Source organism: Malaclemys terrapin, chromosome 10 (genome assembly GCF_027887155.1).
Source record: "Malaclemys terrapin pileata isolate rMalTer1 chromosome 10, rMalTer1.hap1, whole genome shotgun sequence".
NCBI classification, from domain to species: domain Eukaryota; kingdom Metazoa; phylum Chordata; order Testudines; family Emydidae; genus Malaclemys; species Malaclemys terrapin.
Window position 1 is genome coordinate 82,751,376 of NC_071514.1, and position 24,220 is coordinate 82,775,595.

Here is a 24,220-nt window from a genome sequence, read left to right on the forward strand (position 1 = left end):
AAATTTGGGTGTAATGCCAGAGTAATGGTTTTAAAGGGATTATTAACCAAACACCACTGGAGATCCTTGTGTGTGTGTTGGAGGGGAGATGGTGCAGTATTTTGATCATTATTAACCTGAAGCATGTTTCTTTCCTTCTCAAAATGAGTAGGGGAGTTAGGTCAGGTTTAAAATATAAACTGAGGACCAGATTCAGACCCGGAGTGGTTTGAGTGCGGACAGTGGTGCGTGTCAAGAAGCTGCTCCCGCAAGTCCTTCAGCACCTCTCAGGAGGCTCTCAGAACCTTGCAGGACTGGGCCCTGTGACTCTATATATGATTGGCTGCAGCACCCCACAACTGGATTATTCCTGCCATGGGATCTGTACGAGGTGTGAGATGGGTCACACACTGACCCCAACCTTCCTCCTGGTACGCCCTTTCCCAGGGATGAGATCTTTGAGAAGTGACTTGGAAGCTAAGGGGTAAGATTTCAGTGATAACCCCTGGTGCTCTTCACCCACCCAGCTCACGGAGGTTCACAAATGTAGCAAGCATCGCCGTCTCCATTTTACATGAGGCAGCGGCGGGGCGCATAACTGGATCACAGAGAGAGCGCGTTACAGAGCTGGGACTAGACCCCAGACCACCAGAGTCTCAGCCTGTTGCCCTATCCCAGGGATTCTTGGGAAAAAATTCCCTAATGGCGGACAGAGCTGGCAATAGGGAGCACGGGGCCCGGAGCCCCTGGACTTCCAAGAGCTAAGCAGATCAAAGCCAGCATCTCTATCACACTGAGGAGATTGAAACTTCAAGACTCCTTAGAAGAAATGGAAAGGGAGGTGGATATTTCTTGCTTTTTTTTTAAATTAAATAGGCAGCTAATCTTGTTTTTAAAATTATGATGAAGAACAAGTTTAAGCTTTGTTGTAACGTGCGTTGTTTGCCTGGACTGTTCAAGACCTGAATGCTTGTGTAGGAGGAACTCTGAGTTGGCTTCTTAAATACCTTCCTGCTGTTTCACATCTGCTACTCCTTGATGAAACATAGGAGCCTTGTCTTAGAACAGGCTTATTCAAAGTGATACAAGCTACGAAAGTGAGATCTTGGAAGAGTGTTGCCGTTTTCATACTGTAATAAAAATACTGTAATGATAAATAATAATTAATAATAAATAGTGTGTAATAAGCATGTCATAAAAACAATTTATATTTCCAAGATCACGGCTTTTATAATTTATACTCAGGTAAAAGAGAAAATCCCTGGAAATATTCCTTTTTAAGAGGGGGTTCACGAGACATGACACTTTAGTGAAAGGGGTTCACAGGTTGTTTAAGTTTGGGAACCACTGCCCTATCCACTCTCTGCGCTGCCTCCTGGTTCTGTTTTGCTTTGAAATAACAAATTCCTTCAGGGTTGCAAACTTCTGAGCCCACGCCCCGCTATTCCAACACCCTGAACTATGGGGAAGTTTGAATTTCATTCTTGATGTAGCGACTGGGCACTGATTTTTATAGTTAATCAAACCTCCAGGTCGCAATGCTTCCAAGTTGCAGCAAAGCTTGGCTTCGCATGCAGAATTTGCAGAGGGAGCCCGTATCCACAGGAAAATAGCACAGTGAGCACATTTCCATATACCTGCATCAGGATTTATGCATGCACTTTGTTTAGATATGTTGCTGTCTGTGGACATCAAAATTGTTGTCCGCACCACAGCATCCCTCAATTTAGGATAGATTTGAGCATGAGTTAGGAGAGGGAAAATAATCAGTGGTGTAGCATTTTCAATTTTGTAAGACTTGTTGCTGTAAGTGACGTGGCCAGTAATCAGATAATGCTTGAAACGGAGTAAAATGTATGGAGCCTAATCAGGAAATATTGGCCCTCATCATTTCTCTGACAGAGGAGATGACTGCAGTTACAAACTGCAAGCTGGTAACTGGCGGAGATTCCTAAAATATGAGATAATTCCTAGAAACTGACCGACTTTCTCTGCAGTACATCAAATTCTAGGTCTATGATGTGTAATTAAATTACTTATATACTGTTAAAAAAAGCAACTGGCTGTTCTTAGATTGTCCAGTTTAAGGATGTAGCTATTATAAGTGGGAGAGCTGTAGTGACATGTAAAAGTAGCAATTTGGAGGACAAGAAAATATTAAGTCTTTACATTTTGAACATGTCAGTATGTGAGAGGATACAGGAGTCCAACCCATAGCATAACTACACTCTTATGACTGAAATAGTTGCATTTTTGTGAGCATTAACTGTCAAATGGACAAATTAACTTGAAGCATCCTAGATACTGAATATTATTTAATGAGTCATCACATTAACATATCAGGGTATTTTTAAACATGTTCTGGGAAAGAAAAATTCTAATATTTGGGAGTTTTATACAGATGATATATACAAATGATCATAGATTGTTTTCCAAAGCGAGGCTATAACACTGCAAATAGAACCTCTTCTCTGTGTGCTGTGGGTTAATTATTATCCAAAGCATTAGAAAACTGTTATTACAAATTAAAATTGGCACTATCCGTGCTGCTGTGGATGGAGCTGTTGAATATTTACATTGTACAGTATTCCAAATGTTGCCTTCAGATAATGAAAATATCTTGGAGGGGAAAAGTAGGAGAGGAAGATGGTGCAGCTATCCCTATCCTGCTAAAATCATAGGGGTGTTGTCCCTCTTCTATCTGGCTTGGGTATGGGGGTTTCCCTACAGCTCCTCCTTTGCCTGGGCCATTGCAATGAGAGCTTTTCCTCTTCCCCCCGTTATGTTCTCCTTTAACCACTGGTTACATGGAGTGGCTTCCAATCCATCCAAGGCCTCCAAGTGCCTTGCAAACATGAATGCGTTAGCTTCGCAACCACATCATTAGGCAGGCTGATACCGAACGCAGACGAGGAAAGTCACACAGTGAATGTATGGTGGAGCTGGGCCGAGAACCTAGGAGTTGTCTGCTAAGGGACCTGGTGACTTTTGCTAAGTCCTCTGCCTTGACCGCAATATGGTCCTTTCCTTTTTGTTGAAAATACTTTATCCTGACACAGAAGTAAATGCCCTCAGAGGGCCATGAAATGCCATTCCTATATGTGCGTTTCCTACAGGACAGCAAAGGCTATCATGGCTTCAGGATTCCCTGAATCCTCTTTGCTATCCAAGATACTGTAAGGAGATATGGCCTCTATGGTGTTATTTTCACAATGTACCTTAAAGCCCCATTTGGGACTCTCTTTCCCCATAGAAGAGCGTTCACTGGAATTGCTACACCAGAGAGGTTTGATATGAAGTGGTCATATTGAAGTGATGCATCAGAAATGATAGTGGGCCAGATTCTCATTAGGATCTGGCCACTTTGCACCACCCAGACTGCACAAAAGAGATGAGTCCTGGCTGTAGCTGGCCGGTTGAAAATTCCCCTGGCATGGGAGAACTCTTGGATGGTGTCCAACTGGTGGAGTTGGCTCCTGCATCTGTCCATGCCCTGGGTGGATTGGTGCATGATCGTTTGAGGACCACATGCCATTGTTGACAATTAGAGCAGTCTCTAAGCCAGTGGTTTTCAAACTTTTTTTCTGGGGAGCCAGTTGAAGAAAGTTGTTGATGCTCACGACCCAATGGAGCTGGTGATGAGAGGCTTGGAGTGAGTGAGGGGGCTCTGGGTTGGGGGTGCAGGCTCTGGGGTGGGGCTGGGGATGAGGGGTTTGGGGTACAGGAGGGGCTCTGGGTTTGTGGAGGCTCAGAGCTGGGGCCGGGGGTTGGGGTGCGGGAGCGGGTCAGGGCTCTGGGCTGGGGGTGTAGGCTCGGGTTGGGCCAGGGATGAGGGATTTGGGGTGTAGAAAGGGGTTTCAGGTTTGCAGGGGGCTCAGGGCTGGGGCAGGGGGTTGGGGTGTGGGGTTCGGGCGCAGACTTACCTCTGGCAGCTCCTGGTCAGCGGCGTAGCTGGGGTGCAGAGGCAGGCTTCCTGCCTCTCCTGGCACCGCGGACCGCACTGCACCCCGGAAGCGGCCAGCAACAGGTCCGGCTCCTAGGCGGAGGCGCGCAACTCTCACCTGCAGGCACCGCCCCCCCCCCCCCAGCTCCCATTGGCTGGTTTTCGGGATGTTTATGGGATTCCCATGCCTTATTTATCAAATTTAATAGAAATGGCTGTGTTGTATACTACTGGAGAGAAGATGTTAATGCATTCCTTCCCGATGAAAGATTGTATGCAAGTGCAAAGTAAGATCATTTGCTTCCTATGTCTGAGTGTGTTGTTTCTATATTAGATTTAGCCAGGTGGGTGGCTGATTATTTCTTTAGTAATTCGTTGCTATTGCTACTGAGATTGCCAGAACCAGTGAAATATCCATCTTGGAAAAACTCGTATTTTCCCCAAAATAGACTCTGCATAAATTCCCTGGACTAAGGGGTACAATGTTTATGGGATTCCCATGCCTTATTTATCAAATTTAATAGAAATGGCTGTGTTGTATACTACTGGAGAGAAGATGTTAATGCATTCCTTCCCGATGCACAGATACACCTCCACCATGCTGGGCTTGAAAGATGTCCTTCTGTGACGGTTTTAAATGACATTTTTCTTTTTGTTTTTTTCCTCCTAGTTGTCGCTTTTTTGGTGGCTTACCATCAAAACAAGCAGCTGATCGGGGAGAAGGGACTGCTGCCATGCAAACTGTACTTGCAGAACGTCAAACGGTATTTCAAAGGGAAGATTAACCTGGATTCCTTGACCTATGCCCCAACAATCATCTGGTTCCTGGACTGGTCTGATATGGACAGCAACCTGGACTGCCTTGCTGGCCTTGGCTTGGGAGTTTCGGCTTACGTGTTGGTCACTGGATGTGCAAACATGATCCTTATGGCCATTCTATGGATTCTCTACCTCTCGTTGGTTAACGTTGGACAGATCTGGTAGGTTGACAAACTTTCTCCTATGTTTTTCTCTTTGTAATTTCTCACCATGCATTGTATGGATAAGCTTTTGTGCTCCTGAAAGATGGAGACACGGTAAGTCATTACATAGGCACGTTGAAGAAAGAACGTACCCTTCAGAAAAAAAAAAAAAAATACAGGTTGGCTAACTTGTTATGGGGCTAATTCTGTTCATGCCTGAATCTTACACTGGTGTAACACCATTAATTTTAACAGAGTGCCTCCCGATTTACATCATTGTGAGTAAGAACAGAATTAGGCTGATAACATAACTGTAGTATATGATATCCCTGCAGAGGGGTATAGTCTTTCCTCACTCTAGCTAGGTAACTCATTAGCTTTGTTCTGAGCAAGATTATTCTTTCATTTAAAGCTGGATCAGTGCCAGCCCCATCTCGTGAATAGATTATAGCACGTTATCTTTGTGCCTGGTTAAAATAAAATTTAAAACGCTCAACGTTTTAAATATAAGGGACAGGAGGAAAGGATGGTTGACCATTGCCTGTGTTCTTTAACGATCTCTGGGGGTGTAACTCCCAAATTCAGTGACTTCTCTGCCCTGCGTCGTACCCTTAATCTGCAGCATAACTTTATGGGATGTACTCATTGAAGGATAAAATTACAGTGTTAGTAAAAGTTGAGAAAGTACAACAAATCTTGCCAGTTACCCTAAGGAATGATCGTCACCCTTATAAAGCTAAAACCTGTAACCTGTAGTGACCACAGGATAGCCACAGGGTATGACACATCTACCCTAACTTTGAGCAATATGTTGTGTACATGCCTTTTTCTTCCTTCCTCTAGCTTGCTCCCAAACTGTGTATGCCTAATTCCTTACCTGAGCTGAGTCAATTTGTCCAGACCTGTCTGTGATTTCACAGCTCTTCTATTTAAAGAAAGAGAAAAGAATGGCAGATATTAAACATCATCTCACTCAGCTTTAGCCCACTTGAGAACCCCTCCACCGCTCTCTGTGCAGCAGGGAAATTTGAGTAATTAGGGGATCCCCCTAATGAGTTACGTGTACTTCATTCAGCTCTGCGATTACGAAAAGTCCAGAATAAGGCCACAGTGGCATGACAAGGAGTTTCAAGGGGTATCCTTCCATTGCTTCCACTCCTGAGCTAATCCAAAAGGCTCTCTGCTCATCTCTAGGCACCTGTATGTCCCTGCTGGCTGTTAGCTTTTTCAGAAGGACTTGAAATGCCGCCTGGCCCCCATTCTTGCCAGCCATGGGAATTTATGTAATTGTAGCCGCCAAAGCCAGAGAGTTTATTTAACTCCCTTGTGACTCTTTTTGCCCATCTGTAAAAAGTGCATCATAATGACAGCTGCAGAGTTTGGGGGTTGGAAGCGGAGGCTGACCTTCCTCAAAGTCCTGGGGTGCTTGGTTTTGATTTGCCCTGTTAGGAGAGGAAGTGTCTAAAGAGAAGCTTGAGATCCAAACCCAAATTTCCTGCAGATGGGATGGGTTTTCAGGGGCGGTGCAGGTCCCTCACTAATGTTACTCCGTCCTCATGAGGAGAGTCACGAGGCATAATTCGTTAACGTCTGTGAGGCGTACAGGAGCACTGGTCTAAGGCGCCATGTGAGCGGCAGCCTCTTAACCTTGTTGTACTGATTTATGAGAATGAACCTGTTTGGCTTGTTCCATCCCGTGCAGCTACCCAGTCGTGCTTGCTCCTCTCGTCCCTTTGCTCCGAGCCACTTCCACCGGTAATAAGCATGTTCAGAGGAGAGGTGTGACCTCTTCTTGGCAGGCGGGAGAGGTGCAGCAGTCTCGCTGAGCTGTTAACTTTTTGCCAAAAATAAATCCTGCTGCAATCTCTGCCAGTTTAACTGCTGCTGAGGGGCTACAGTTGGGGTTTTCCAAGTCTTTAAAGGCAAGGGAGGGTGATGATGTGCGTGGGTGGGGGGCGGGGACTTTTTCCCCCAGTGATGGATGGAACCACAACCGCTGCCCAGCAGACCTTATCCAAATGTCTCTTCCTGAGTGGGTGTATGGCTCGGGAGTTCATGGCCAAGCTTTAGGTCCCTTTGTAACTCGGAAGACAATGAATCATCTCATGGGAATGTGAGCCAAGCCCAGAGTTTTCATTCTGTGGATGCTGTGGTTTGAAGGAATTGCCTCCTGATTTTTGAGATAGGATTGTACCTTGCTTTGTTTTGCTAGTTCATTTGGAGCTTGTAAGTTACCCTGTCGTACACAGGTAATTTATGGCATATGGGAGCATGTTCTGAGTTTAATGGGGGCAGGGAGGAAAATAGGTGTTGCCTCAATTTCATCTCAGCTTAGTTGTGGCATGAAATGTATTAAACAGGAAATTGGGCTCAGGTTGTAGAGGGGTGGGGGAAATCAAAGCGACCCAGTGCTGCAGTTCATTCAACCGTGGTTACATTTTTCATTAGATCCTCTGCAATGGGTCACTGCGTGGTCAAGACCATATTATCATTGTGCATACACTGTGACATTCAGTTCCACAGGGAAGTAGATGCTGGGTGCTTACAATGCAAAAGAGGACTGGGGAGGGGGGAATGAATTGATTTCCCCTCTCGCCCCCCCAGGACGTGAAGAATTCTTGGGATGCACTCTATAGACCTGTGCCTTCTGAAATTAAACTGATTTTGCCTTTCACTTCCGTGGGAGCAAGAGCAGGCCTTAAAACTGCAGGTAGCCGATTGTATGAACTCTTTTTACAAATAAATACATGTTCGCGTTCTGTAGACGGTTGCGGAGTCACCACTGCTTCTTGTGGCCCTTTGTGACTGGGGTGGGCCCTACAGTGGCCCTGCTTTAGTTTTCCCTCTTGGGCTTGGCCCTTCAGCTAAGCCATTAACAAAGCCCACTCCTTCAGGGGGGACACAACTCCAAAACCAACTCTAAACACAGAAAGAAGAACAGGAGTACTTGTGGCACCTTAGAGACTAACAAATTTATTAGAGCATAAGCTTTCGTGGACTACAGCCCACTTCTTCGGATGCATATAGAATGGAACATATAATGAGGAGATATATATACACACATACAGAGAGCATAAACAGGTGGGAGTTGTCTTACCAACTCTGAGAGGCCAATTAATTAAGAGAAAAAAAAAAAAAAAAAAAAACTTTTGAAGTGATAATCAAGCTAGCGGAGTACAGACAGTGTGATAAGAAGTGTGAGAGTACTTACAAGGGGAGATAGTCAACGTTTGTAATGGCTCAGCCATTCCCAGTCCTTATTCAAACCGGAGTTGATTGTGTCTAGTTTGCATATCAATTCTAGCTCTGCAGTCTCTCTTTGGAGTCTGTTTTTGAAGTTTTTCTGTTGTAATATAGCCACCCGCAGGTCTGTCACTGAATGACCAGACAGGTTAAAGTGTTCTCCCACTGGTTTTTGAGTATTTTGATTCCTGATGTCAGATTTGTGTCCATTAATTCTTTTGCGTAGAGACTGTCCGGTTTGGCCAATGTACATGGCAGAGGGGCATTGCTGGCACATGATGGCATAGATCACATTGGTAGATGTGCAGGTGAACGAGCCCCTGATGGTATGGCTGATGTGATTAGGTCCTATGATGATGTCACTTGAATAGATATGTGGACAGAGTTGGCATCGGGGTTTGTTACAAGGATAGGTTCCTGGGTTAGTGGTTTTGTTCAGTGATGTGTGGTTGCTTGTAAGTACTCTCACACTTCTTATCACACTGTCTGTACTCGGCTAGCTTGATTATCACTTCAAAAGTTTTTTTTTTTTTTTTTTTCTCTTAATTAATTGGCCTCTCAGAGTTGGTAAGACAACTCCCACCTGTTTATGCTCTCTGTATGTGTGTATATATATCTCCTCATTATATGTTCCATTCTATATGCATCCGAAGAAGTGGGCTGTAGTCCACGAAAGCTTATGCTCTAATAAATTTGTTAGTCTCTAAGGTGCCACAAGTACTCCTGTTCTTCTTTTTGCGGATACAGACTAACACGGCTGTTACTCTGAATCTAAACACAGAGTCTGTGCCCTAGTCTCTCATTCCCGAGGGGCCTCCTCTCTTCTCTGATTCAAGTCTTTTCTGCCCACCCTCTGGGCTCAGCTTTGCCCTTCCCAGGCTCCTTTTTGTCTCTCCCCTCAGCCTCTCCTGGGCTGCTTCAGATTGCTCCCTGCTCTCTCCAGAGCAGCCACACCCAGGCCTTCCTGCCTGGAGTCTTCCATGGGCCTTTGTCTGCCTTATGCTCTCATTCTACTGCTGGGCTTCCTTCCTCCGATGCCCACCCTGCACCAGTTGGGGTGGCGTGGGGCTAGTGGAACTGGGCTGACTGGCCCAAGGCCTCTGGCCCTTAGTGGGGTAGGATTCCCTGTTTCATAGACAAATAGCTACATTCAGGGATTATTTTAGGGTGACTAGGTGTGTGAGAGGCACTGCCATCTTTTCATATGTCTGGGGTGGCCTCCTGACATGTATGGGGCAGAGTGCAAGGCAGTTCCAGGCAGGTCATGTTTGGTTATACACATACAATGACCCTTGTTTCTGTGCCAGCGTTACTTGTGTGTCACAGAAATATGGTTTCTTCACTATTTTTTTAAAACGAAATAATTCAGAAATAAACAACCATGAAACAGAGGTTATAGACAGTTATTTGAAATAGAGGAAGGAACCACACAGCAAGTCCCTGCATGGATAATTTTTTGTCTCCCGCCCTCATTTTAGGTAATGGGGACACATTGTGTCTCACTCTTGGGGATTGGCAGGTTGTGGGATGTTTCGGGGGTTGATGAGATGCTTTAGGGAAGAATCCAGAGATTCTAAGTAGGACCCTTCCATGACTCCTCTCCCAAGATTTATGTCACCAGGCCCCCAATCGGAATTATGTGACAGTTCCTCAAAGAGGCTTTTCAGGGTACGAAGAAGCAGATTATTCCATAGTTGCCCATTATGGTGTTTCCAAAGCACCTGGTACTGACTGTTCTCAGAGACAGGATACTGGGCTAAGACAGGCCAGTAGTCTGATCCGGTCTATCAACTCCTATGAGATTGCTGATTGGGAAGCCATTTCAAGGGAGATAGGGGATTTTAAAGAGAGATACAATTTGCTGTTGCTTTACGCCAGCAAGGGACAATTTATTCTTTTTATGTCCTTTTTTTTTTTAAATTTTAATTTTAAATGTGTCTATTTGTTTTGGGCTGAAGTCTTCAGATATCCGACGCTGTTGACTGAGTGACTCTTTCAACTGCCGTCCAGCTGGCTTCAGCTCTGTAGAGAGAGGAAGCTTCGGTAGAGTAACTGTCTCTTTGAAAAGCGGGAAGGCATCAGCTGCATGCACTAGGTATATTAGACTTCCACTTCTTTGAAATACAGTGGCTGGAGAATAGTGTTCTGTTCCAGGGGAACCCTGAACTTTGCTATGACAGCACCATGGAGAAAGAGTTAAAGGCCTTTGCCTACTGTATAAAAACTATAAGAGTTTGGTAGAAACGTCTGATACCAAATGAGGAGGAGAGGGCCAGACTGGTGGTTCAGGAAGTTGGTAATAGGAAGTGGAGTCCATCCTCGTGGGGTATACAGCTGTCCAATGCCGGTGATGGCCTCTGACAATAGTGGGTGGCTTGTGTGAAATAAATTGATGGGTCTCAATCCGGTTCCTAGAGGATGGCCTATGTTGTCAGACAATGGGCGGACGTGTTGGCGGTCTAGGCAGAGAGGCCGAGGAATGACTATGCTGTTGAGACTTGACTTCCCTCTGGGCCCTAGAGATGGTCTCTCCGGGATAGAGTTCAGGCCCATGGTGTGTGGGAGAAGCTTGTACTGTCAGTAGCTGGGCTGGGCTGTTGTGTGGATGCCTAGTGGGAGCAGAGTTCCAGGGCTCTGAATCTGGCATGTTACCGGCACTGCAGCCGCTTGAAATTAATCTCTGTCCAGGTTCACATGCGACGTGTAAAACGTATATGAATAAAATAAGTGAGATTGTAGATGTCGGGTTTAAGACTTAATCGGGTTTGTAGCTTCTATTACTTCCTGGAACTCTGTCACTATTCTAGTCTCAGTATTCTAGTACTGACACCGCTGCTTAGGTTTGACGCCTCTGCTCACTGTTGGGTAAGCTGCCTGTGATTGGATTCCCAGGATGAGGATTACTTTAATGAAGTTTATGGGTTTTAAAATCACACATTGACCCAGAACTAAATACTTAACTTTGTCAGCATGCTGTAGGTGCTGCTACGATACTTGTGGACCATCTCTGATACGACACACTTTGAGTGTTTAGTTCCCAAATCTAGTGTTCACAGAAACCAATGTGTTAATTTTAGTGGTCATCAAATGTAGGACCAAGAATGAGTCCTGGCTATATTTAAAAATAGATCCTGATATGGTACCTTTATAATTATAGTCACTTTGGTAACTTTGCACCCAGGTGATGTGTACATTCTACTGTTATCCTGGAGTAATTCACTAGTATGACTGGGTGTGTTGGGAATGGTCATGGTGGTAGCATGGATCACTCTCATATCCAACGCTCAAAGAGACCGTGCTCTTAAAAGCACTTTTTTTGGTCTCTGTTTGAGTTTCCCTCTGGCATGCTTTGAATTCATCCTTTGAAATGGAATGAGGCTGATCAGAATCTAAAAAACTGCCAGTGAAATGCAGGATGAAGTTGTTGACTCATGAGTTGGTTGGAGAGCCCCATGTTGAGTGTTAGTAGTATCTCCCATTGTCTTTAATGGTACAGCGTATCCCTGGTTTCAGGGATATGCTGCAAGATTAGTTCTTGTTAGGAAAAAAATAAAAAGCTGTTAAACCAGTCAAAGAATCCGAAAAAGTGTGTGTGTGTGTGTGTGTGTGTGTAAACCCCTCAATATCTTCTTTCCTTTGTTTGTGGCCTCCACAAGTCCCAGCTCTCTACATTCCATCATATGTAGAATGCTGCTGCCTGTATCCATTATATTGGTAAATAAGGAGGAGGACTGGTCACTTTAATACAGAGCGATCTGGATCACTTGCTAAGCTGGGTGCAGGACTCTGAAAAAGACTTGGGCGTGTGTGTCAGAGTGGGTAGTCAGCTGAACATTATTAATTCTCAGTGCGATGTTGTGTCCATAATGTGATCTTTGCATTATAAACATGGGAATATCCAGTAGGGGTAGAGAGGTTGTATTACATCTGTATTTGGGCACTGGTGTTTACCAGCGGCGCTGGAATATTTATGTGCAGTTCTGGTGTCCATACTTCAAGAAGGATGTTGAAAAATTGGAGAGAGGGTTCAGAGAATGATTAAAGGTTTGGAAAACATGCCGTATAGTGAAAGACTCAAAGAGATCAATCTGTCTGTCAAAGAAAATGTTGGGGTCTGACTTGATCACAGTCATAGAAATTTGATTAGACGGCTTCTCAGATTAGCAGACAAAGGTATAACAAGATCCAATGGCTAGAAGTTGAAGCTAGACAAGTTCAGACTAGAAATAAGGGGCAAATTTCTAACAGTGAGAGTATTTAATCACAGGAACAACTTACCAAGAATTGCAGTAGATTCTCCGTTACTGGACATTTTAAGATCAGCACTGGACATTTTTGTAAAAGATATGCCCTAGCTGAACCATAGCTATTGGTCTTAAAGAAGGAATTAATTTAGGGAAGACCCTGTGGACTGTGCCGTGCAGGAGGTCGGACTAAGTGATCCCAGTGATGCCTTCTGGCTTTAAACTCTATGAAACTTGCACACTCTAGACCTATAGAGTCACAGATCTGATGCAGAGTCTGTGTATATTTAGAATCTGGAGTTGGAAAGGGAGTTGTTTAAATCCACTTCACTCTTTGGCTGATTTCTGAGCCACATGGAGAGGCTCACAGGACATTCATTTGCATCCTGTGTCAGGTGGGAGGAACCTGGATGTTCACTGAAGGCTCAAGGTGGTAAAAAGAAAGGGAAAACAAATGGGAGAACACAAAGGGCTTCATGTATAGAATTCTGATGAGCCCCCCCAGAGTGAAAACTGAGCCCTGATCATTTGGTCAGCCTCCCAGCCCTTAATGGGGTACAGCCTCGAACTGTTTGCCAGTCCATCTGCCAGAAGATACAAGACTGATTAAAGTTCTGCATAGGTCAAGTGTTTTTTAATGAGACTTAAAAAACCACAAAACGCTCATGACAAAAAAGCCCGTCTTCTTTTTCTGTTATGAAGGCCCTTCAAAGAATGGCAATTTTAACTGCAGTTAAATTACATGCCCCTGAGACATGCTTTTATGACCTGCATTATTACTGTCCTTGTAACAAGGCCCTAATACTAAATCAAAAGCCGTTAATATTATGCCCAATCAGCTAATGATGGCAAAACATTGGGTATCTGGGGCCAGGACTAAAGGAGTCACGTCCTCTTCACCTAAACCCCGGCTAAATATGACAGCATCTGCATCTACTTGGAAACCATCTGGCATAGTGGCTCCAAAGGGCATGTGAGTATGAATCGAATTGTGTTTAGTCAACTAACGACCTCAGGGGTTTGTACAGTAGTACAGTGCAGCTCAGTTTCACACTCTCTTGTGGAAAAAGGTGTGGTGCCTGGTCTTATGTCATCCCAAGTATTTGTTAGCAGTAGCTCCATCAATATTTCCACAGGGGAGGAAGACACTGAAAAGAATGTTGTAGCTACTCAGTGCTGTAACATTTTCCTTATTGGCTTGTAGACCATACTCTCTTGAGTACACCAGTACAATGCCATGTACATTGGCCAAACCGAACAGTCTCTATGCAAAAGAATAAGTGGACACAAATCAGACGTCAAGAATTATAACATTCAGTAACCAGTTGGAGAACACTTCAGTCTTCCTGATCACTCGATTACAGACCTCAAAGTTGCAATACTCCAACAAAAAAACTTCAAAACCAGACTCCAATGAGAAACTGCAGAATTGGAATTAATTTGCAAACTTGACACCATTAAATTAGGCTTGAATAAAGACTGGTAGTGGATGGGTCATTACACAAAGTAAAACCTATTTCCCCATGCTAATTTCCTCCCTCCCCCCACTGTTACTCACACCTTCTTGTCAACTGTTGGAAATGATTATCACTACAAAAGTTTTTTTTTCTCCTGCTGATAATAGCCCACCTTAACTGATTACTCTCGTTATAGTTAGTATGGCAACACCCATTTTTTCAGGTCTTCTGTGTATATATATCTTCCTACTGTATTTTCCACTGCATGTAGCCGATGAAGTGGGTTTTAGCCCGCGAAAGCTTATGCTTAAATAAATTTGTTTGTCTCTAAGGTGACTTCTCATTCTTTTTATCAGAATCTCAGTTTCTAAAGAAAAAAAAAAGGGGGGGAGAATAGAATTTGGAATGCCATATAGCTGTTCTAGCAAGTATCTTACTAACTGTATCCCAGTATTAGACAATACACTTATCTTAGCTATCATTTTAATTTTGTAAGTGACACAGGTAGAGGAGATAGAGGGAGAAAGTGGTTTTGAGATAAGATCTGAAAATATACGGAGAATAAATGAGGAAGCACAGAGCGGTGAATAGGAGGCCAGTGCTAGATTAGTTTAAGGGTTTGTTTACATGGGTATAACGTATTCCAGAATAGCCCCCCAGGTGGATGCTGTTCTGGAATAAAAGTGATTTTATTCTAGAATGTTTGGAAGCAAACTAATTACTCTGGAATAAAAGTCACTTTTATTCCAGATTAGCATGTCTACACGGGGAGCTATTCTGGAACAGCTATTGAAAAATCACTTATTCCACAATACCTCTTCTGGTCAATATATCCACGTAGATGAGCTTTAATGAAGGTAGCAGGGAAAGGGGCCACGAGAGAAGATTTAATAAGGTGTGCTGCAGCAAGTTCCAGGAGGGTCTTAAAACAGCAAGGGCAATTTTGAACTAGAATTTGGAAAAAAAAATGGGGAACTAGTACTGATTATTATAGACTAATATTGAGGATGGAGGAGACAGGGAGAAAAGTGCCTGCTGTGTCACCTGGAAATCAGTGATGATTTTTGTTTTCTTCCAGATCATCGATAAAAGTTTTAAATAGTGTAGGGCCAAGAACTGATATCTGTGGGCCCCCATTAGGAACACACTCGCTCAATGAGGATTGCTTGCTTACAGTTACATTTTGAGACCTATCATTTAGCCAGTTTTTAATCCATTTAATGTGTGCCATGTTGATTTTGTGTCATTTTAGTTTCTTAATCAAAATGTTGTGCGGTACCAAGTCAAATGCCTTATTACATCAATGTCTATTACATCAACACTATTGCCTGTATCAAGCAAACTTGTCATCTCATAAAACAAAATATCAAGTTAGACCAGGTCTCTTTTCCATAAACCCATTTTGCCTGGGATCTGACATGCCTATCGTACCCAGGTTATCCCATGTTCTCGTTCCTGCTGAAAAATGCGTCCACATCTCTGCTTAGCACTGCAGAGCAATAACCAACAATGGGCAGCCTGATGGACCTTTGTTACACCTGGGTGATTGTTCTCCATAAATGAGGCTTTATAGTAATTGGGACACCACCCTTTTAATAGATACTCTGAGCAACCCAAACTGTTTCTGTGTAACTGACAGTGTGCCTGTTTTCACGTACAGTATTCCATTTGTGAAGATTCATTACCCTTTTTTCCTTTTACTATCTTGAGGGGATGAATTGCAGACACAGAGATTTTGGGCTAATGTTACCTTTTCATGTTTGTTTGCTATGGGGTACAACATCTGAAGATGTGATTAAACAGGTGTGATACTCTGTCAAGTGTGGCTGTTAATTAATACAGCAGCTCCATTTATTTGCCTCAGAGCTTATTCTAAATAAGAGGTAAATGTAATAAACAAGCCAATGTGCTATAGAGTTTAGAGTGAGATAAATCAAGATGAGACTTCAGCACTGTTTAGGGTTATAAAACTGGATGATTAGATAATTTTATCTTGTCTCTTTGTTCAGGTAGTGGGAATGAGGCCTCCTTAGTATTGGAGATCAAAACCAAAGATGAGCAAAATTAAAAGGACATGCAAAAATATGTAGCTTCTCTTCTCAGTCGTCGACACCAGCTCCGGGGGGGGCTCCCCACAGTGGCAGGCGCACTGGGCCCTTTAAATCCCTGCCCAAGCCCGGCTTCCAGAGCTCTGGCGGTGATTCAAAGGGCCCGGGGCTCCCCGCAGTGGCCGGAGCCCTGGGCCCTTTAAATCACCGCCAGAGAAGCCGGCCCAGTCCAGACCGTACTGGCTTACTTTCACCTCTGGTAGCATCATCTCTAAATCAATCTGGGTTTCTGCTGTAAGCTCTGAGCCAGGGATGGAGAGAATTGAAGGAAGGCTGAGGGAGGGGTTGAAAACTGTTCTTTCCCCTCTGTCAAATGTGACTTCTTGATGGAGTTTTTTTTAGGAGAAGGAGACTGGTTGGTTGAAAACTGAAACAAAAAAAGGAATGCATTTTAGGTGAAAGCAGAGAAATGGCGTTGTACAAAGTGTGAAACAATACTGTGGATTTTTATATTTCCTTCCATTCGAGGATCTCCGAGTTCTGCAAGGCATAAATATAGCCTCTTAACATTCCATAAATATTATGCCCCTTTTTATCAATGGGGAGCCTGAGGCATTGAGGGCAAATCTTCTCGGTGCCGCTCAGAAAGTTGGTAAATTAATTAAAGATGTGAAGTCAAAGTGCATTAATCCCCTGTGTGGATGCTTATTCAGAAGTGACGTGGCCTTGGTTCACTGTGGCTTAACCCTTTCCTGAGCGTCCCCCATGTAGACAAGTCCTGAGAGTTTGTGATCCATGCAGGAAATCAGTGGTAGAAATGGGAATAGAATCCTCACACCTTGACTCTTATGCACTGACCATCTTTTACATTCAGGAAGACATTTTCACTGCAGAAGTGGGAGGTGTTTGTTTGTCCACTGACCTGTTTTAACCTTGGACAAGCCATTTCATCCGTCTGTGCCTCAGTTTACCCTTCTGCCAAGTGGAGGTAAGAATGCTTACCTGTCTCACAGGAGCACTGGGCATCTTCATATAGGCCCTCATAAAAAATACTCAAGAAATGCAGATGATTAATACGATGTGTAACTTCTGTATGTGCTTTTACAAAGTGTTCTTGCTCAGAGATTTTGGTGAATTTAAAATTTAATTAAAAGCAACACGTTATTTTGACAACTGTATTTGAAATTATTTGAATCGTGTTAGGGGCCTTACCTTTTTTTAAGTCAGCTTTATTACAGCGTGGCTCTGTCTGTTTTTCTAGCTCTCAAAAGTATCACAACAACAACAAAAGTTGAATCTTATTCTTTTATCTGCTCTTTGCTTTGGCAATATACCTCAGGAATTTCTTTGTTATTAAGGATTGCTGCTTGACATCCCCCTTTCTCCTCTCCCCTAAAAAAAAGAAAGGATTATCTCTAGAAACTTAAACCGAAAGTTAAAGGATCTCAGGGGGTCATCCTTCCTGTAGAGGAAGCTGGTTTTGGCACTTCCTACTCATACAGAAAAGAACGAGCATATCAGTTTCAAAGAATGTTGTGAGCAGTTGATATGACATACTAATGAAACAAAGATTATTACCATGTGACGCTATTGCTTTGCAATACAATTGGGAGCTAATGATGCTAATGAAAAACATGTTTGCATTTGAAAGATAAAAATTTAACGATGGCTGATGTCAGTCATGAATCATTTAATATTTTCCCCGAAACATCAAGTTTTCCCCTTCCCACTCTTGTCATTTTGGTATAATCAACCGTCCTTTAAAACGGGAGTGTTGCTTATTTATAGGTTTGCACAGCACAATGGGACTCCAGTCCTGATAGGTGCTAGTGCCGTACGAATAAAAAATAATCCCACAGATGCCTTTGAATTTTAGATATTTAAGTGTTGGGAATTTCAAAGGAAAGAGAACGATTCCCCCCTCACCCATTGTTTTGTTTTGAGGCAATAAGTAACATTTAATAGAATAAGAAAACTAGGCAATTAGCTGTTTGTAAATAATTTAGGTTGTGATCTTCAAAGATTCCTAGAGGGTTAGGAACCCAACTCCTATTAAAAGTCAATGGGATTTAGGCACTTTCAGATCCTTCGAAAATCCCTGCTTATTCTATGATGGTGAAATGGTTTGAAAAAACAGGTAGAAGTGACATTTTCTAAAGGGGGCCAATTCGTCCATAGTGTGAGCTAGTCTATGAAGTTGGCCAGATTAGCTCAGGACTGAAAGAGCTTTTGTTGGTAGGAGAAGAGTTATCAAATGTCATGCTGTATGGTGAAAACTGTTGGCCGCAGCAATCAAAGAGAATTTCACTCCCTCCCCCCCCACCCTCACTTTTTTTGTACAGTTATCGAGGTGCCTTGTTGTTTTTTCTTGGCCTTCTGTTAGATTTAAATTTGCATTGGCTCTAGTTTTTGGCTATTGCCAGGCACAAGATGCTAGTCAATAGACCTATTATCAGATCCATAACACATTCAATTTGTCTATTTAAATACAAATATTGAAAAAAAAAAACCATTTGTGCCAGTGCTTCTCATGTTATTGTATGATACTCCAGGAAATTGTAATAATTCTGCTAGGGCCATTGGTTTTAGAGCGATCAGTGTCCGTGTCAGAGGGCCGAAGGGTTAATACTGTATAGAAACATCAATGATTGTGTGAGCCTGCTTTTTTTAGTCTAAAAATGTCTTAAATGAAATTTTTCTCTTCCTTTGATTTATAGTATTGTTGGTAAAACAGATAGTTTAGGCTTTACTTAAATTAAAATTACCTACGGGTCACCAAATGAAATTAATAGGTGGCAGATTTAAAACAAACAAAGAGAAGTATTTCTTCCCACAATGCGCAGTCAACCTGTGGAACTCTTTGCCAGAGGATGTTGTGAAGGCCAAGGCTATAACAGGGTTCAAAAAAAGAGCTAGATAAATTCATGGAGGATAGGTCCATCAATGGCTATTAGCCAGAATGGGCAGGGCTGGTATCCCTAGCCTCTGTTTGCCAGAAGCTGGGAATGGGCGACAGGGGATGGATCACTTGATGATTCCCTGTTCTGTTCATTCCCTCTGGGGCACCTGGCATTGGCCGCTGTCAGAGGACAGGATACTGGGCTAGATGGACCTTTGGTCTGACCCAGTATGGCCATTCTTATGTTTTAAAGGTTGTGTTGGTGTAAGAGTAAGCAAAAATCTGTTAAAAAAATTATTGACTCATCAGTTAGTAAGTGCTCTGGATATCTTATATTGTATAGCACTTATCTTTATATAAGATACTATGTCAATATCTATGCTAGGAAACTCTAGCATTTCCATGGACTGTTTAGATACCTGGAATGCCTGTAAAAATACTTTGTGTCCATACATAAAACTGCTCCAGATGTTCCAGTACTGGTATGACTGCATCAGATACTGAGCATTGCAGCTGCATTGGCACAGTTGGTCCTCCCAGTACGGTGCCGTGATACTCCTGACAGCAATGAGTACGGTATATGTTTACATGTAAACTTCTCCAGTCACCTGTTTGAAAATTTGAGCTGATAGCCATTTTATCATGTTCTCTTAATCCTTAGCACTTCTTACCTAAATGTCAAATCTATTGGCTGTCTATATTAAGAAGTGGGGGTGTCCCAGAATATTAGAGACAAGGTGGGTGAGGCAATATCTTTTATTGGACCCATGCAAGTGGTCTCTGTAATATTAAGAAAACACATAGGAGGTTGGTGATGTGTATCAGTTGCTTAGCTTCGTAAAAAGCACAGGAGAATAACTTTATGTAACTTGATGCACTGATCTCAAAGACAGTGTTAGTGAAAAACACGATTTTTTTTGCACCTCTTTTATTTTAAATTTAATCTGATGAAAAGAATGAATAGATCATCAACAAAAGGGAGTGGTAGTGGTAGGGGGGTCACACATCAAGGAAGGAGTGACTTTTATTATATAGATTTTTGTGGCATCTACAGTGTTCTAAATTCTATCCACACATGGAAATACACACTGTCTTTCTCTCTCTCGTGTTTACAGTGAAAGAAACTTATCAGAAGATTGCATGGTTAATGGGAAGGTTGTGTGGTCTCTAGTGTCTCTGGCAGAGCCCTGTGGTACTACCAGAGGAGTATTTTTAATTTCGTATTATGTGCCACATCTAATTTTCAGCTGTATCCAGTATGTTGATTTGGGTATTGATTCCACAGCTGAACGACTTAAGAAAAGAACGAATAATGTTTTTAATGAATGCTTTTAAAAAGTTGTAACTTGCCAAATACCTTCATGCAGACAGTGCCACCCAGGATATGTTCATCTTTCTTAACTAATCTAACTTTTTGGAGCTTCCTGATGGCTTGTGGTTGGAAAGAAGGTTAATGCTCTGACTGGTACAGATTAAAAGCAATCAGGGGTTAGGGAAGTGTCCAGGCCCTCTACAGAATCTTTGTATTCGCTAATTTCTTTAAGGGCCTAATTCTGGAAACTCTTACTACTGAGAGTAAGCTCATTAGCTAGCCTGGCAATATTTATAAGAGTAAATATTTGCAGGGTCAAGACATGTTGTTTGATGAGCGCTTCAGAAATATTTGAATAAACGGAAGTTCTCTTTCTGAGAATCAGTAGATTCAGGCCCCTTGGGACAAGCCCCTGTAATCGATAGCAGAAGGTATGTGGAAACGTATGGTACTTTCAGAATAAGGAATTGGAGTCTTATAGAACTTTAATGTGGAAGAAACCAAAAGGTTTGTATAGAAACTACTGTAAAACCTACAGAATGTGGTAGAAAATGATAGCCTTTCTATAGGCTCGTATTTAAAGGAATTATATTCCGTCTATAGGATTGTTAAAAACAAAAGCATTGGAAGGTTGTTCTGTGAAATTCTATATGACTTTACATAAATCCTGGAGGTTCCAGGAAGACTTTATTTAGGAATAAAACAAGGAACTGACAGCCAGACAGGCAGAATATGTCTGCCAAACAGGGTGTCAACAGGTGGTGTATGAAACTTTCCGACTACTATTTTCTATATGAAAGCTGAACTCCAGTGTTTCTGTCATCTGTCTTCCCTGACCATGTGTATGTGCATGTGCACAGATACACCCAAAAATACTCGACTAGAACTGACCTTTTGTTCCAGGGCTTCAGCTTATTTAAACCGGCAACCTTTTTGGTTTTTCCCACCAACTATCTGTTTTCACTTGCTGTGTACAATTTTGCATTTTGAGTTGTTATCTCTCTCAATAAGCACATTGATTTCCGTAACAGTAGGGCAGCCCGATGCGGCTCCCACTGAAGTCAATGGCAAGGCTCCTATTGATTTCAGCAGGAGTCAGATCCAACCCAGAGTGGGGAAAAGTTTGCAATACTTCCTTTCATTCTCCCTCTTTGCTTCCTGCGCCGGTGTCACGTTTTGTGCTTTTGATTCATAGTCCAATTTAAGGAGCAGTTTCAAGCAGGATTCCACGGGCTGCCATTTCAGTGACAGTCTAACCAAAGCTGACTTCATTTGAATTTGGCTACTTCTGCAGCTGCCTAAGCCAGGTCCCATAACAACTTTTAGCTTTGGAAATAAGCATAGACAGAAGCCTTGGCTTCCACCCGCTTTCAGTTAGGTAATTCAATTTTTGGTTGACTTTTAACCAAGCCCTGTAGCCTGCTTTGCAAGGGGACAATAAAATGGTACATTGCCCCTTTCAGTGACTATGGGAACTGATAGTTGTTACACCGTGTAGAGAACTTTGTGAGAATGCCCTATCATTTAGCAATTCCATATAATTGTTTAAATAGCCAGCATTGCTCCATTAGGTGGCATTTCTCAGTTTGCCAGAAGTCCCTCTTCTTTCCAGTCCCTTTTCACTCTCCCTTGTCAGTACCTTTTCCACCACCATGAGAAAGAGAGAAACAAACTTTAATTTTCAAGCTCGCTTTCTAAAATATAGCTCTCCATTTAAATGTGGATGTTGTGATTACAGAGCTCAGCATCCCAGCTTCTAGAGATCTGTGACCACAATAAAATGAATCCAGAAACCAAGACAAGTGGTTTCACTTATTACCATTCTAGCTTATTTCCTCCCCCCCCCCCCCCCCCCATGACCGCTGTGGAATACTAAGGCTTGGCAACAACTGAAACCAGCTCTCAAAGATGTTACTTGCCCCACGCTTTTGACTTAATGATGCACCCTAAATTAATGAAGAACTGGAGTGGTTCCGTTGTATCGCTTTGATGGATTGTCGGCTTTTGTGGCTTCCAAGTGTGTAACTTGAGGTTACTTTAATCATTACTTTTTTTGTTTGGTTGTAATAATGCCTAAAGGCCCCACTACGGGATCGGGGCTCCATTGCGCTTGGCACTGTACATGGACACAGAGGGAAAACAGAGTCCCTTCCTCAAAGAGCTGACAGTCTAAGTTCGAGAAGAGATAAACAGATTGATACAATGCGGGGAGCTTAAGTGAGATTATGATATACAGCATTCATCATGCTACAGTCCACTGATCCATTGCAGTGGGTACTTCATCCTGCTTGCGGCCAGAACCGTCTGTCTGTCTGTCTGTCACTGCTAGTGGGGAACGCTCTGTCCCCTGATGTAGCCTGCAGTTTTAGCTGTCTCCCTGGTGGCAGGTAGACCAGCCAGCCTTCCCCGCTGCCACGCTTTTCAGAAGGAAACTTGAGCCTTTATTTCAAAGCTCTGACGATGGTGTCTGCTCAGTTGTGTATCTGTCTAATTCCCAGATGGCTGCCTTTGCCTTTTGGGGAGACTGTGCCCTCAGCTCTGCTTCCCCATTGGAGGCATTTGCAGCAGCTGCTGCCCCTGCCGTGGTCAGGGTGTGCTAGGCCAGCTCCCACCAGAGGCAAAAAGAGAGGTCTGAGGGAAAGTTTCGCTGGGGCGCATGGCAGTCTCTGTGGGCAGAGTTCAGTGCCTCTCCTCTTCTCCAGCCCAGTTTGTGTGGGGTTTCCTCAGCCCCACCCACTGGGCAGGAAAGCAGCCGGACAGGATGGAGAAACCAGCTCCAGGGGCAAGCAGGTCACCTTCCTCCATTTCCTTGAGGGGAACCAGCAGCAGGAGGGCAGCAAACGCATGAGTCCCTAGAGCCTGCATCAGCAGCTATGCTCCTAACTGAGAAGCCAAGCTGCCTCCGCTGCTTGGGCTACCGACAGAGGGCACTGGACACAGCACGGACACTGCCAATGCTCAACTTTGTGGGAAGGGGCCTCCAGCTCTCTCTCCCTGCTGCCACCTCTATAACAGACCTCCCAGGGGATCCCTGCTTGTCTCTAGGCTGGGGCCTCCAGGAGAAACAAAGGCCCATCCGGCCTGTGTGGAACTCATGCAGTAGCTCAGGGTAGATCTTCTGAGGCGTCCATCCGTGAGCCCCAGGCCAGCTCCTTCTTTGAGATTCCCAGACAGGGCCAACATGGGGGAAGGGAGACAAGGGCTAGCCACTGGAAATGTCTCTGGAGCAATCTCTGTACCTGATTTCACTTTCGCCTCTGAAGCAGGATTATGGGGACAAATTGAACCTCTGCGGGAGGATTTGTTGTACATCTGATCCGTTAAAATAGCTGCCCTCTCCAATCAGGCCCTTTTTTGAGGTTGGGAGATTTCTCTGCTGAAACCCTGTATGGCTGTTTTTAATTCAGACCCAACTGCACCCATTCTCAAAATTAAATTCAGGAAATAGTCTTCCTTCTGTTAAGCATCAAAGTCGAGTCTTTAGGAGCAGAGAAGTCACGTCTCCTTATATTGAGAGCTGCTAGGTGGCCACATGGCCATCAATACATAGATTCACTGGATTCTTCATTTTGGTGTTTCAGAAGTCTTCTGCCTGGCTTTGTGCCCAGGAGAAGGTGGAGGACATATGATATACCTTGTTTTGGATGACAGTATTTCAGGGATGATCGTGCTTCTCACCCTGGAGGCACACTGCTCTGAAAACCCCATTGGATGTGTGATAGCACTTTTTCCATTCCACTAGAATCTCTGGAGGATGTTAAACAGAAGCTACTAAACTTAGACATTTTTAAATCAGCAGGTCCAGGTAACCTGCATTCAAGAGTTTTAAAAGAGCTGGCTGGGGAGCTCGCTGGACTGTTAATGGTTACTTTCAGTAAATATTGGAGAACTGGGGAGGTTCCAGAAGACTGGAAGAAAACTAATATTGTGCCAATTTAAAAAAAAAAAGGTAAACAGGATGACTAGGGTAATGATGGGCCTGTCAGCCTGACATCGATGCCAGGCAAGATAATGGAGCAGCTGATACAGGACTGGATCAATAAAGAACTAGAGGAGGGTAATGTAATGAAAATCAACATGGGTTTATGTAAAATACATCAAGTTAATGTGACAGGGTTATTTTTTTGATGAGA

General features: G+C 43.4%; 1 protein-coding gene across 2 annotated transcripts in view; it reads left to right on the forward strand.

Annotated features, from left to right (window-relative positions):
• Nucleotides 1–24,220, forward strand: part of LMF1 (lipase maturation factor 1) — a 340,789-nt gene that overhangs the window by 15,150 nt on the left and 301,419 nt on the right. Inside the window, exon 2 of one of the 2 annotated variants that reach the window (XM_054042585.1) lies at nucleotides 4,593–4,902. In XM_054042585.1, the coding sequence (XP_053898560.1) occupies nucleotides 4,593–4,902 (310 nt within the window). Of the gene's footprint in view, nucleotides 1–4,592; nucleotides 4,903–24,220 lie in introns of those variants that run through there. The other variant, XM_054042587.1, reaches the window with a different exon arrangement.